The 16,416-nt window shown below is 40.5% G+C and overlaps 1 protein-coding gene across 1 annotated transcript in view; it reads left to right on the top strand.

The window, feature by feature from the left end:
* Positions 1-16,416, top strand: part of ZNF407 (zinc finger protein 407) — a 762,778-nt gene that overhangs the window by 68,774 nt on the left and 677,588 nt on the right. The window contains exon 4 of the mRNA XM_077492358.1: positions 12,924-13,038. Within this exon, the coding sequence (XP_077348484.1) occupies positions 12,924-13,038 (115 nt within the window). The remainder of the gene's footprint in view (positions 1-12,923; positions 13,039-16,416) is intronic.

Raw genomic sequence — 16,416 nt, 5'->3', positions numbered from 1 at the left:
AGGGCTTCACCACAAAGTTAATTCTCACAAACAGATTAGGCATACTTAAAAGTAAACCTACATAGTTACATAGTAGGTAAGGTTGAAAAAATACACAAGTCCAACCTAGTGTGATTATATATCCGTACACCTCATACCTCCAAAACACTTTCTGCTATGTCTCCAATGTACTGTAAAGGTTGCCTCTAAACAAGTGGTCAGGGAATATAGCTGTTCCTATAGGGCAAGAAAGTGTAGCCTACTGGTACATGGCTGCCCCCAGGAATGCTATTTAGACTGGCCAGGAAGTACAGGAGGCCGAAGAAAGGGTTACATAGTTGGTGAGGTTGGAAAAAAAGACCCAAGTCCATAAAGTCCAACCTGTGTGTGCGTGTGCTTTTATGTCAATATTACATTGTATATCCCTGTATGTTGTGGTCGCTTAGGTCTCTAATAGTTTTTTGAAATGATCTATCCTCCCTGTTGATGGCTGTGTGTCTTTTTATGTTCCCTTGTGCGGAAAAGTTTAATCCCTATTGTGGGGTCACCAGTACTGTATTTGTACATTTTGAAATCATAACCCCTCTCAAGTGTCTCTTCTCCGGAAAGAATAAGTTCAGTGCTCGTAATCTTTCCTCATAACTAAGGGCCTCCAGTCCCTTAGCTTTGTTGCCCTTCTCTGTATTCTCTCTAGTTCCAGCACATCCTTCCTGAGGACTGGAGCCCAGAACGGGATGGCATACTCCATGTGCATCCGGACCAGAGTCTTGTAGAGTGGGAGAATTATTATTTTATCTCCTGGACTTAATCCCTTTTTTAATGCATACCAATATTCTGTTGGCTTTGCTTGTAGCAGCTTGGCATTGCATGCCATTGCTAAGCCTGTCATCTACTAAGACCCCCAGGTTAATTTCCATCCTAGATTACACCATAGATTCTCCCCCTAGTGAGTAGATTGCATTCATATTTTTGGCACCCAAATGCATTATTTTACATTTTTCTACATTAGACCTCATTTGCCATGTAGTTGCGCACCCCATTAATTTGTTCAGATCTTCTCGCTAATTTTCCACATTCTGCACTTAATTTCTTGCCTTGCTTAGCTTAGTATCGTCTGCAAATACTGAGACTGAGCTGTTTATCCCATCCTCCCAGGCCGTTTATAAATAAATTATTGTATTTTTCTGTGTGTAAGACACCCCCCACTTTTCCAACCCAAAATTAAGAAATCAATATTTTAAACATAGGTAAAACAGAACACATTTTTTATTTAATAATTACCAAAGGTAACGTTTACATACCAGTATATTATTCAGGGGTTGGTCTTCCTGTTTTCTCCACTGTTTGATCATACACTTAGTGGAGGGAGGTCCAAACTGTTTCTCTGCAGCTCTATTTCCATGCTTTTTTGCATGGCTGACTACATTTGGTTTGAATTTTGCAGAGTAAGACAATCGCTTACTTTTATTATTTTCTGACATCTTGGGCTCAGAACACTCCGGTCACTGTTGCGTCTGCGCACGCTCCACCTCCACCTCCACCTCCAGCTGACGTTAGTAACATATAGCTCGTGATTGGAGGAAGGTGTTTGCCAAGCTATAGGCAGCGACGCACCCACATGTCTGTCTCCCAGGCTGACTGACTGTGTATAAGATGCCGCTTGATTTTAAGTCTATTATTTTAGGAAAAAGTAGTGTCTTATTCATGGAAAAATACGGTAAACAGTATGGATCCCAGGACAGAACCCGGGGGAGAACCCACTTTCCACACAGAACCATTCTGAGTACTCCCCATTTATCACTACCCTCTGAAATCGCCCATGAAGCCAGTTTTCAATCCATGTACTCACCCTTTGGTTCATGCTGACAGACCTTATTTTTTTTTACAGTAAACATTTATGGGGAAGTGTATTGAATGCCTTTAAAAAATCCAGATACACCACATCTATGGTCCTTCCTTTAGATGGCAGCTCACCTACTCACCTACTCATAGAAGGTTAATAGGTTGGTTTGGCAACGATTCTTCATGAATCCATGCTGATTACTGCTAATGATACTGTTTTCATTACTAAAATCTTGTATATAATCCCTTATCATCCCATTAAAGAGCTTGCATACTATTGATGTTAGGCTAACTGGTCTGTAATTCCCAAGGATATATCTTGGTCCTTTTTTAACTATTGGTGCTACATTGGCTTTTCTCCAATCAGCTGCTACCATACCAGTCAGTAGACTGTTCGAAAAAATTACACAATGGTCTGGCAATTACTTGACTGAGTTCCTTAACCACTTCCCACCCGGCCACTGCACATAAACGGCCGGGTGGGTGCTCTCTCCTTCTGAGTGGACATTCAGGAACGTTCCTCCGCAATGTACCTTTCGTGTTTTATCTTAGCCGCCCTGATTACAACCTTACAATTCTTATTGCATACTTTATAAAGTTGGAATGCTGGTGATGACCCCTTGTATTTTTAGAAGCCCTCTCCTTTAATTTTATAAACATTTTTACATTGGTGTTAAGCCACCCAGCACTTTTATTAGCTCTTTTACATTTATTTCCCATTGGGATGCACTGTCTAATACCCTTATTTACTATGCTCTTATAGCACACCCATTTTTCCTCCATGTTCATTGTTCCTAGGATTTTATCCCATTTAATATCTTCCAGAAAGGAGTGTAGTTTGTGGAAGTTGGCTCTTTTGAAATCCAGTGTCTTTGTATTCCCCTTATGTTTTCTATTTGTGTGATTTATACTGAAACAAATTGACCTGTGATCGCTTTTTCCTAAATTGCCCCGTATTTCCACATCTGTGATCAGGTCTGTATTAGTAATCAGTAGGTCTAGTAGCTCTTTGTTTCTTGTTGGTGCATTTACCATCTGACCCATGAAATTGTCCTGCAAGACATTTTGGAAATGGCGAGCCTTAGACAAATGAGTGGTTCCTTATGCTCAGTCTATGTCTGGATAATTAAAATCCCCCATTATAATGACACTTTCCATCCTTGCCACCATTACAAACTGTGATAGGAGGTCCACCTCCCCCTCCTCCCTCTGGTTAGAGGGCCTATAACATACTCCCAGTATTACTTTCCCCTTGGATTCCACCTCCTCCCTTACTCAATTAGTGATGTTGTCCCTCACATTCACTTGTACATCATTTTTGATATACAGGCACACCCCACACCCTTTTTTACCCTCCCTATCTCTGCGATATAGGGAATACCCTTGAATGTTTGGCAGCCAATCCTGTGAGCTGTTGAACCAAGTCTCTGAAGTTCCCACAACAATCTAAATTCTCCTTGTACAATAGCAGCTCTAGTTCTCCCATCTTGTTCGCCAGACTCTCGGCATTAGTGAACAAGCCACATAGTTTTATCTGGATGCATACTATCTCCTTATTGGGTGTTCTGATGTTGCAAACAGAACTTGTTACTATACTTACCTTTGATTTAGTGATAGGTTGACTAAAGAACCTAATGCCCCCAATACTACCCCCTTTAATTGGTAATTGGTTACACGCTGACTATCCCTACATCTGGACCCCCCCCCCCCCTGGTTGCCTAGTTGAACTTGTCAGACGTCTTCTCTCCCAGCCAATCTGCACCTTCCTCATTTAGGTGCAGTCTGTCCCTGCTAAAGAGCTGGTAACCAAGTGAGAAGTTGGCCCAGTTCTCCAGGAACCCGAACCCCCTCCTTTTTTACACCAGCTTTTCAGCCACTTGTTTACTTCCCTAATCTTCTGCTGCCTCTCTCTGGTGTGGCTCGAGATACCAGTTGTATTTGAGAATACTACCTTGGAGGTCCTAATCCTTAGTTTAGCTCCCTAGAATCTTTTTTTAGGACACCTTCCTCTGACTTTGTCATTGGTGCCAATTTGTCAATGCATCATGACAACTGGGTCTTCCCCAGCCCCTCCCAGTAATCTGTCCACCAGATCCATGATGTGCCAAACCCGAGCACCCAGTAGACAACATACAGTGTGGTGCTTCAGGTCTTTGTGACAGATTGCCCTTTCTGTCCTTCTATGAATTTGAGTCCCCTACCACCAGAATTGGTCTTTTCTTTCTCTTGGCTTTACCCCCGCCCTCACTGGAGTAGTTATTGCCCTAGCAGCTAGGGACGTCACTCTGCTCCGGGGTGTACTTTATTGTGATGTTTCAGCCCAGGATCGGCCTCCCTGATTCTCCCCTATATCCTTCCTGACTGTCACCCATCTACTCTGCTCTGGTGCCTGCACCTCTTTGTCTCCACCTACATATGTGCTGGCTCCTGCCAGGTACATTCCCAGCTCTCCTTTTAGAATGGAGATTTTCAGTGTTGACAGTTGCTTCCCTAGATTCAGAACCTGGGCTTCAATAAGATGATCAAGGAACGCATACATGCTACAAGATGTACACCAGGTCGGATCTCCATACCCGCCAGTCATCGTACCCACTAATTTAATGGTGATTGGGAATCATGCTCTGTCCAATTAACTAACAACTAGCTTCCTGACACTAATACTCGCAATGCACAGGTACTCGCTTAAGTAATCACAATACACTGGCAGTCAGTTTTTTATTATTTGTGCTCCTTTGTGTCGCTTTGCACAGCCGCCTCTTGTAATCTGACACTTGCAGCAGTCAGTAACCATCAGTCCCGCCGCTTCTCTAGTCTGTCACACTCTCCCCTCCGGTTCTTGTGGAAAGGTTCTTGAAAAGATTCTTGTGGTTCCAAGAGTCCAGTTGTCCACGGGGGATGGCTGGGACTGGTCTTGTAGGAACCTAGTCAGTCTAAAGTGCAGATAGGTTAGTTCAAGTCACAGACAGACAGACATGGTACCCGTTTATCTGCAGCCCTCTCTACTCTACAGCTGTTTAAAGTGTAGAATTTACACAGTATTTCTCAGCTGCAGAAGAAGGGGATCTGTTATCACACACTGTACAGTATAGAGCAGGGATGTGAGTGTAATCTAAGCCTAAGTAGAAGGAAAGCACTCTGCACAGTCTCATAGGGAATCAAGCACCGCTGAGGTTTTCAGTCACCCGTTGTGTGATGGAGGAGGGGTGGGTCATCTCCTGGAATTGCTTCTGCGGCACGCTGTCACTGCTGAAGAGGCTTCCATCTTCATCCAGTCCTCCTTCTGGGTTCGGGGACTCCAGCCTCAGTTTTGGCCACAGGACACAACTCTGAACGAACAGCACAGGTATGCCTATCACCTTAAGAGCTCATGATGTCACCAGCTGTTGCTTGCAAAATATCTCTTAAACTGTGCACATTTTAAGAGATATTCATTATACTACAAGTACATTTTAGTATAGGCTTACCTTTAGGCAAAAATAAAATTCCAGGGTTTACTACCGCTTTAACCTTTTTAGATGCATTACCAGCTTTGGGTCTTTTGGGGTAAACCTCTACCAACCTTGCACATATGGAATATTTGTTCTTGTCAAAATATTTTTAAGAACCATTAAACAAGTTTTCAACTTTTGTCACATATTCTCAGTTGGAGAGAGGTTTGGGCGTTGGCTGGGCCATTCTATGACATTCAGGTTCTTGGTCTAAAACCACTCCAGTATACCTTTAAACTTGCAGACAGCTGTACCGCAATTCCATGCAGACTAATGCCGTGTACACACGGTCGGAATTCTCATCGGAAAAAGCTCTGATGGTGTTCCTGTCGAAAATTCCGCTCAAACTGTCTTGCCTACACGCAGTCACACCAAATTCCGACCGCCAAGAATGCGGAGACGTACAACGGGACTAGAAAAAGGTTCAATACCTAGTAGCCAATAGCTTCCATCTTGTAGTTGAATCTGAGCATGCGTGAGTTTTTGCGTGTTGAAATAGCATACGCACGATCTGAATTTCCGATAGAAAGTTTTTTCCATCGGGGAAATTGAGAACATGCTATCAAATTTTTGCTGCCGGGAATTCGGCCAGCTAAATTCTGATGGAGCATACACACGGTCACATTTTCTGATGAAAAGCTCTCATCTGTCTTTTGCTGGCTGAAATTCCGATCGTGTGTAAGCGGCATAAGTGTTTTCCTCTTAAAATTATCCTGTGATCAGCTTCATCAGTTGTCTGCTTGCAATCCTGACCTATTCACCAGTTCCTGTGGTTTTCACCATCAAACAAGAAAAAAAAAATAGTTAGATTTTTTTTTTTTCTTTTCTTTTTTTCTCATGGATTTCTCAGGATTATAGCTGTCCAATGGACAGTCCCTTCTAGCTCCACTGTAAATGTCTGCACTTGCTTCAGGTGTACCTTGGGGGTTCTTACCTTTTTAAAGTTCTTATGCAATCAAGGATTTCAATTTTGCATTAAAAAAATACTATCATTTGGAAATTTGGGAGTACAGCTTACAGCGGTGCAAATAGATATAACATTAGTTCCCAGTGCCCATGCTACAATTGTATTTGTTGGCTTCATGGCTACATGATGTATTTTGTAGTAAAAGCAATGAGTCCTAAAGCCATGCTGAAAGATTGTCATTCTCCTTGGATGCCTAGAAACACATCCTTTCTCCTTTTATACAATTTGCATTAGCCCTTTTACATGGTGCAATGACAATTTAGAATGTCACCAAATTAATGATTAATTTAGTTTTATCTGCATCATTTAAATAAACTAGAGTTTCTCTGGGTGATTGATGAGATGTGATTGCTGTTAGCTGCAGTCTCAACCTGCTTTTGACATTTAAACATATAAAGCTGACTAGATATAACCATTCAGGTGCTAAATATATTTTACATCTACTTCTGCTGCTAGAAATGGAAGTATTAAGAGATCTAGCCTCATTGTCATTGAACTGTGAAATATTCAACCTTGTCTGCCCGTGCTTAGTACTGTTGACTTTTTTATTTCTTTTAGAAGATTAAAATTAAATGCTTCATTTTTTCGTCAGCTTTTGGGAATTACATTGAAATTTAAGACTTTCAGATTTTACTGAGAACTTCATTTTAACAGAGCATTTCTTACAGGATGGTCTTATTTTCAAGGGCACCGTGCACAGAGATATTGATCAATTCTGATAGAGGGTAAATTCTGTCTTATCAAAGCCGTTGACGTATACTCATTAGTGGTCCTATATTTCATAGGTGGATTTCGTGGAGCGAATGGAGTACTTCACTAAACATAAGCTGAACGTAATATGGTGCATACATAACTGTATGGAAGTTACATTTAACAGCTTGCCATAAAATGCTAGAGCTGTAGTAGATTGTGAATCTGTTTTCATTGTTTCTTTTGTTTTTTGCTTTTTTATTTTTTCATTGGTTCTTTCTTTTTTTTTTTTTTTTTTCATTATTTTTCTTGAAAGTGCTCAATATAGATTGGCAAACCTATTCACATTTTTGAAACCATGTGATCTTTGACCTATAAAACCTGGTCAGGGTGTAGATCTATTGCCCTTTTTTTACCTCCACTCTGCTGTAAAATAACTGGTTAATCATAACACTTCCATCTTGTTTCATATATCTGCTCAATGCTAGACATTCAATAATAAAGTTTGTGCTTGAAATAAATAATAACCAAAAATGTCAATACTTCTGGTTTCCAGAATAATCATAAATTCTAGGCTATAAAACAGTCGTAAAGGCATAATATTTTATCCACAGTATATTCACACATTGCATGTCATTACAATAGCAGAGTGATGAATCACGCCTGCTGTGTGACAGGAAAAATCTGAAATAACTGTGCCGATGTGAAACGGAAACTTGGAACTATGCTGGTGAATTGAGCACAAATCTGGAATTTATTTCTACATGATTTCTAACTATACAGTTGATCTTTTTACCCTTCATGTTTTTCTGGAAATGTATTTAACTTGCATGTTTATGTAATTTATTTATGGCAAAGTGGTGTGTGCATTTTGGTCCAGATATGACCGTGAAACATATCATTCACTAGCTTGAGCCCCATTTCACACTTATACGACTTGTCCCACGATTTCGAGAAAGTCCTTCTCCATGATTTTCAATGACTACCATTCATATTGGCACAACTTTAAGTCGTGCCGACTTCAAAGTAGTTCCTGCGCTACTTTTTTTCTGAAATATTAACTGATCCAACTTTAGCATGTGACTTGTACATAAAGTCCAGTACCAGACCGAAGGGCCCAGTTTGCTCATGAAGGGGTAACCCATGCCGTTTAAGAAATAAATAAAAAAATTGGCATGGAGTGATCCACAGTCATATGACTGTCTTGTCGAAATCGCGGCAAAATCACGCGACTTTGGAGTAGCACAAGTGTGAAAAGGGCCTGAATGAAAGAATGCTATTAAGACCACTCAGTTTAGTTTAGTAAGGCAGTTCAAGACTAATGCAAGTATACAACCAATAACATTTATAGTTTTTACTCGGTGTGAATTTAAGGACACTGGATTCTATTCGTTTATGTGTTGGGATTGCTGCCACCTTTAGGAGGTTTGGATACTATGTAAATTGAAAACGAGCATAGCTCCCTCTAGTGGCTGTAACCCTGCCCACACATACGTTTTGTTTTTTGCTTCGTGTTCTAAGAAGGTAGGGACTCTCTATCTAGCTTTGCTGGATCTAGACTTTGTTTCTGAAGATTATTCTGTAAGACCAGACAAGGAGCTGGATACAGCAGCCGTCAATTCACAATGTCTTCCTAGAATATCGAATTACATATTTGACTAATTAATAGTCAACACAGTAGCTGAGTTCACTGTTTTCACACAGTTTGTAACCAGGCAGCTTGTATGGTGTCACATCAGGCAAAAAAATCTGGAAAATGATGACTGGTTCTACTTGGGCTACTTGATACCATGATATTGGAACTTTTATAAAAGATAACCAACATTTTTCACAAAATGTTTTCCCAGTGGCGTTGAGGTTTGCCAAGGTGTTCTTTGGCAAACATCAGTCATGCAGCAAATTTTTTTTTTTTTCGGAGATCAGAGCCTTCCTAAATTGTGTTCTGCCATGGATACCCTGCCTGTTCTAAGGCTTGCACTCAATTACATAGATGTTTGCCAATTCCAGTGATGTCTTCAAGCCTTTAGCCATCATCTTGGCTGGACGCCCACTCTAGAAAGAGTAGTCACTCATTCCATTTTATAGACACTTTGTTTAACTGTTGACTGATAGATGCCGGAACATTTTGAGATGGCTTTGTATCCCATTCCAGCCTTAAGCAAATCAAACCATTCTTGACCATTTGTCTTCAGAGAGCTGCAATTCATGGTTCAGATCAGCTGATGCTTCTTATAAACAGAAATCTTAAAATGTTCCAAACTCATTTCATTAATTGGGCTCCAGGTGTGCAAATTGCTAACTCCAATTTGCTTTAGTAGAAATAATTTGTTTACAGGTTCACTTACTTTTTCCTTGAGCGCTGAATGTTTAACCACTTCAATACTGGGCACTTTCACCCCCTTCCTTCCCAGAACAATTTTCAGCTTTCCGTGCTCTCTCACTTTGACAATTGGCGTGGTCATGTTACACTGTACCCAAATAACGTTTTTATATTTTTATTCACACAAATGGAGCTTTCTTTTGGTGGTATTTATTCACCATTCTTCTTCTCACTAACGCACTCCATGTGAGGAGAAGGAGAGCCGATCGTCTAGTTTATTTACATCACATGATGGCTGTGATTGGACACAGCCATCATATGATCAGGAGGGCCAATCGCAGAGCCTTCCAGGCAATCTGAGATGTGCCGTGTCTGGGTGACATGAGCGCATCGGGATCATGCAGATACGAGAGCACACGATCTTGCTTCTTCTGAGGGACGTTCGGGAACGTCCACTCAGGAGGAAGCACCCACCCATCAGTTTGTGCAGTGGCCGGGTGGGAAGTAGTTAATGGGTGTGTTCAATAAAGACATGAGAAATTAGAAGTGTTTGTGTTATCAGCTTAAAGCGGAGTTCCACCCAAAGGTGGAACTTCCGCTTTAAGCAATCCTGAACCCCTGGCATGCAACGTATGGCATGTCATTTTTGTTTTCTAATCATTAGGAAGGTCCAACTGACAATCGTTGAACAAATTTCAACAGAGATTGTGGTTTTTGTTCAGTAAAGTCCAGTCATCCCAAAATCAAATATTAACAGCAAGCAAAATTTTGAAGTACAAACGCCATTTGTCCAGTCATTGGCTGTACAAATAATTTTGATATGAGTGTTCATACATACACTGCCTTGAAAGTAATCATACACCAATCATGTTCTACATTTTGTCATGTTACAACCAAAAACGTAAATGCATTTGATTGGGATTTTATGTGATAGACCAACACACAGTGGCACATAATTGTGAAGTGGAAGGAAAATGATAAATGGTTTTCAATTTTTTTTGTACAAATATGTGAAAAGTATGGCGTGCATTTGTCTTCAGCCCCCCTGAGTCAATACTTTTGGAGAACCACCCATCGCTGCAATTACCGCTGCAAGTCTTTTTGGGTATGTCTCTACCAGCTTTGCACATCTAGAGGGTGATATTTTTGCCCATTCTTCTTTGCAAAGAACATCTGTGAACAACAATTTTCATATCTCCTAACATATTCCCAATTGGATTTAGTTCTGCACTTTGACTAGACCATTCTAACACATGGATTTGCTTTGATCTAAACCATTCTATTGTAGCTCTGGCTGTATGTTTAGGGTCATTGTCCTGGACGGTGAACCTCTGTGCCAGTCTTAAGTCTTTTTCTGACTCTAACAGGTTTTTTTCTATGATTACCCTGTATTTGGCTCCATCCATCTTCTCATCAACTCTAACCAGCTTTTCTGTCCCTGCTGAAGAAAAACATCCCCACAACATGATGCTGCCACCACCATGTTTTACATTGGGGATGGTGTGTTCAGGGTGATGTGCAGTGTTCGTTTTCCGCCACACAGTGTTTTGCTTTTAGGCCAAAAAGTTCAGCGTTGGTCTTATCTGACCAGAGCACCGTGTCCCCAACATGTCTTCTCACAAACTGCAAACAGGAATTCTTATGGCTTTCTTTCAACAATGACTTTCTTCTTGCCACTCTTCTATAAAGACCATATTTGTGGAGTGCACGACTAGTAGTTGTACTGTGGACAGATTCTCCCAACTGAGCTGTGGATCTCTGCAGCTCCTCCAGAGTTACCATGGACCTCTTGGCTGCTTCTCTGATTAATGCTCCCCTAAACTGGCCTGTCCGTTTTAGGTTTATGGCCATGTCTTGGTAGGTTTGCAGTTGTGCCATACTCTTTCCATTTTAAGAAGGATTGAATAGTGTTCCATGAGATGTTCAAAGCTCGGGATAATATTTTTATAACCTAACCCTGCTTTAAACTTCTTTACAACTTTATCCCTGACCTGTCTGGTGTGTTCCCTGGCCTTCACAATGCTGTTTATTCACTAAGGTTCTCTATCAAACCTCTGAGGGCTTCACAGAACAGCTGTATTTATACTGAGGTTAAATTACACGCAGGCAAACTTTATTTACTAATTAGGTGACTTCTGAAGGCAATTGGTTCCACTAGATTTTAGTTAGGGGTATCAGAATAAAGGGGGCTGAATACAAATGCATGCCACACTTTTCAGATATATATGTGTAAAAAATTTGGAAAACCATTTATCATTTTCCTTCCACTTCACAATTATGTGCCAATTTGTGTTGGTCACACAAAATCCCAATAAAATACATTTCAATTTTTCAAGGCACTGTGTATACGCACAAGTGTTTCCTCAAAAATCTACTAGTGTACAGCCAGTTTTAGAACCTATCATATTTGTACGACTCTTCTTTGAGATACCCAAAAGTCATCTTATGCTGGACAGCAAAATTGTAGGTCCTAATTTTCTTGTGCACTATGGAGAGTTGGACTGCACATTCTGTATACCTTGGTATTTTTTTTTTTCAATAATGCCGCGTACACACGATCAGAATTCTCTTCAGAAAAAGCTCTGATGGTTTTACCGACGGAATTCCGCTCAAGCTGTCTTGCCTACACATGGTCATACGGTCACACCAAATTCCGATCGTTTAGAACACGGTGACATACAACACGTACGACGGGACTAGAAAAAGGAAGTTCGATAGCCAGTAGCCAATAGCTTCCGTCTCGTAGTTTAATCTGAGCATGCTTGTCGGAATTGCATACACACGATAGGAATTTCCGATCGGGAAAATTGAGAACATGCTATCAATTTTTGGCTGGCAGAAATTCAGACAGCTAAATTCCGATGGAGCATACACAGGGTCGCATTTGCCGACGAAAAGCTCTCATCTGTCTTTTTCTGGCCCGAATTCCGATTGTGTGTACGATTGTGTGTACGTGGCATAATACTTATTACAGAAGTAACAGTACGTTTAAGCTGGTTTCTTGTAGTCTTATATGAGATTTCTTCTTTACTTCTGGGTACAAAAGTTAAAAATGTCACTTCTATTGACTGTATACTGCTGCAGTAGAGTTTTTTTTTTTTTTTATCGTGTCCCTTAGCCCTGGTTCTCACACCAGTGCGGCTTAGAAATTGTGTGATTTCAAAGCCGCAGATTTGTGCGTATTGCACCTCTGATTTCATTGTGTCTTTGTTTAACCGAAGTCAATGCAAGTCGCAATGAAATTAGGAAAAAGTTGTGCAGGATCCTTTTTCAAAGTCGCTGTGACATGACTTGCGGTAATATGAATAGTTCCATTGCCGACCATAAGGTGAGACTTGTCATGCAATTTGGAACTGTCAAATCACATGACAAATTAAACCAGTGTGAATGAGGGCTTAAACTTTTTTGAGGATTCAGGTCGCATTGTGCGCTATACAAGTATTTCATTCATTCATTCATTAACCCATTTCATCTTATGTTAAAATAATTTAAAAAAGAAACAAAAAAAAAAAAACACAGGAACCACTGAGCTATGGTTGACATACAGTTTTCGGGTTTGGAATTTGCACTTAAAAGCAATTATATCCCAATCTATGTATGGTTCAATTCACCTTTTTTATTTTTTCCCTACTTTTAGGATCAAAGCCATTTAAGTGCAAGATATGCCACTTTGCAGCAGCTCAGCTAGGAGATGCCAGAAACCATGTGAAGCGACATCTCGGGATGAGAGAATACAAGTGTCATGTTTGTGGGTGAGTAAATTACTCTACTACTGCTATAGATCACTCTGTGAAAGGAAAAAAATAAACCACAAAATGTGCTTTCCTTCACCATACAAACTGACTCTCACGATGGCTAACATTATGCATGCATACCCTGCTTTTCATTGTTATGGTAAATTCCTTAAATACAGTTATGACATTTCTCTCCCACTCTAATCCAGCACTGTGGATGAGCAATTGTATGGGGCTACAAGGTCATTCTGAACCTGTAATCTGTAAATTGCCTAAATTATAGGATGTTCACTCGTTTTTACAGAGAGAACTATGAACTCCTGTTAAAGACATCAAAAATATATAATACAACTTGTAACACTGAGTTTTAGTTGATGTGCTGCTCTATCTGGACTGTTCAAAGCATTATTTTCTTTTGCCACATTTAATAATTTTGGTGACTTACAATGTAAATGTTTGTTAAGTTGAAGGAAAGCTTGCAAACATAGACAGCACAAATAGTATTTGCCTTCCAAAGCAAACTTTGCCAAATATGCCCAAATACGTGATAGGTTCAGATCACGGAGGCCTTGAGAAGTGAAAAGTAATGGGAAAAGAAAAATTACATTAAAGTAAAAGGGGAGGCAAATGACTATACCCCTTAAAGCTGAGAAAATGCTATCCAATGTTAAGCAACTAAACCAGAAGACATAGAGGAGACAAATGGGGGAAAAGTAGAAAAACTAAACAGAAAACATTGCAGAAATAAAAATATGGAAAAATTATTTGAGTTGGTAAAATACGGAAGTCTTTATTATATATTTTTTCAATTACAATAGAAACTCCTTAAAAAATGGACTACAAGAGGCAAGTGTTTAACCAATAGACAAGAAAGGAGACTTAAAGCAGAGGATTTTGTAAGGTAGCATACTGACAAAGTGGCAAAACATGCAGAGATTAATGGCAGTTAGTAGCCACGTTAATAGCAGAATGCAGAAGATGGGCGTTTCCATCCAATAGTGGCAAGAATTGCAGACCAGGGGACTAAAGTTTGACAAGGAATGTGTAGAAACTGGTCACAAAGGCACTGTGCTTGTGCAAGAAAAAGGATTTAAACTTGCCTCCTAGGGATGTACACAATTTGAACATGTTGGTGCTTCATTCTGCCTTTAGTCAAGCAGGTGGCATAGGTGCACATGTAGAACATGTGCTTGGCAAGTACTGTTGGATTTCAACAGTTGAGGCATAAGAAAAACGACCAGCATCTACCCAAAGGAGGTAAGCAATGATATTGAAAAAAAAAAAAAAAAGTTGAAAAACTATAAAAAAAATAGACAAAAATTGTGGGAATAAAAGGAAGAAAACAATTAAAACAACCAATTTACCTTTTTGCTTTCATTTATTGGAAGATACTGCTCTGTTTTTGGATCCTCACCACTGAGGAACATAAGAGAGCCCAGGGTGCTGTCCTTGCTCATAGCCAAAGCCCCTTCCACAGTTGTGGACAGCTCAATTACCAGGGGCACCTGCAGTTATGGCTTTTTCCAGTAGGGGAGGAGCAATGCCAGTTCTCAGTTTACCTTTTGGCTTGGTCACAGCTCCTTGGGTGTTCACTAAAGATTTGGTGCCAGTCTTAACTACAGCGCTGTCAACCCCTGATGACTTTTTAATGACAAAACATGAACAGTTTACAGAGTCAACAACAGAATTTTTTATGGGCCGTTTTATCCTGTATATGGACGTTTACTCACGGGAGAAAAGTGCACATTTTCTTTATACAAACCATCTTTAAGTTAATAGACAGTTGACAACACTGCTTAACTGCCTTTAAAGATAAGAGGGACACCAATTGTGGGACATGTGGATGACCATCAGATGAAGGTAGAGTCCCGTTGTGAACTGGAGTTCAACCTCTCCATCGCCTTTCAGGCTCTAAAGGAATTCTGATGGAACTTGAACCTGCAGAAATACTTGCTGATTCCATCGCTCATTCTGGAATACTTAAGGTGGATTTGGATAGGAGCCAGGCCAAGGCTTTGGATTTTTGGGTCTTGTGGTAGCGTCCTTCAAGGCAGTTTCCTATGTGCAACATAACACCAGAGCGTTGCAGCATGAGATCCTGTATCAGTGGAACAAATCTCCTTTGTCATTGGATAGGGAGATCAAATGAAGTCATCTTGAAATGCTGACTTGAAGTTTTCTTTATTTGGTGGCTCCGCACTTCCCATTCTGCTGTCCTAGAGGTTTGTTTCTACTACTGCTCTGGAAAATCGTAATGAATGATACTGGCCTACACGACTGGGGAGGAATACTGGGTCTTTAGCATCCTTAGGGGCTTTGGAGTACAGAGGAGTCTCTGCTTTTTATCAATGTGCTGAAATATTGAGTGATCAGGTGGATTATGCTTCACTTGGGCATCATTTATAGGTAAAATCAGACAACAACGCAGGTGGGGTGTATGTAAAACATCCAGGGGAACCAAGAGCATAGGAAGTGTTAGAAGTGCCCCACATCCCAAACCAGGCATAGCCATGTGCCAGCTCTTTTTGCTGTACATATACCAGAGGTAGAAAACTGTCAAGCGGATTATCTTAACCAAAAAACTCTGGACCTGGGAAAGTGGGCCCTTCATCCACATCTTTCAGTCAGTGTTCGGGAATCCCAGATGCTGATTTTCTGGCATGGCATCTCAATTGAAAGGTGAACAGGTTTAGAGTACTCTTGGGCAGATGCAGTGGACGCACTGATGGCTCTCTGGATTTGTTACTCTATAACATATGCCTATTTACCAGGTATATTGTTGTCATGACTACTACACCAAATAGAAGTTCCAAATTTCCTTCTCCCAGAAGTAGCCTCTCTGTGGCATATGCAGCTCCAATAAAACCCACTGTCTCAAGGGCCCATTTACCATCTTGCTTTACAGTCACTAGGCTTTAACAGGTGGGCTGTTAAAAACCAAATACGGATTAATAAGGGACAGAGTGCTGTCGGATGCAGTGATCTGTACATTGTTCAATGCTCAGAAAGCCATGTCTGCTAGATCTACCAGTGTTTGTGGAAGGCGTATAATGTGTGAAACTGTAGGTGTATACCCTTTTGATTTCTTAGTTTACTCATCTCATGGGTATTATTCAGTGCATAGTGGCAAGACTTAAAGTACCATAGCTAAAACAGAAAGTGAGAGGAAATTCCTGCAAATTAAGAAAATCTCTTGGGTACCCCTAGGTTACCAGAACTAGTGTCCCCCTTGGAAAATTTCCCCTCTTACTTATCTTGGGTTAACCCAACATGTGGGATTTTCTTTTACTTTGACTTGCAATGGTAAAGGTAAACAGAACAAATAGAGAAGATGAATCTCCTTAACGGGTACTCAAATAAAAACCTAATAGGTGTTCTAATCCTTTTCCCCTCTAT

The sequence above is a fragment of the Lithobates pipiens genome, unplaced genomic scaffold, assembly GCF_037356315.1.
Source record: "Lithobates pipiens isolate NorthernLeopardFrog02 unplaced genomic scaffold, aLitPip1_a1.2 Scaffold_19, whole genome shotgun sequence".
Lineage (NCBI taxonomy): Eukaryota > Metazoa > Chordata > Amphibia > Anura > Ranidae > Lithobates > Lithobates pipiens.
Note: the sequence above shows the minus strand (reverse complement) of the source record. Positions and strands in the feature narration are given on the sequence as shown.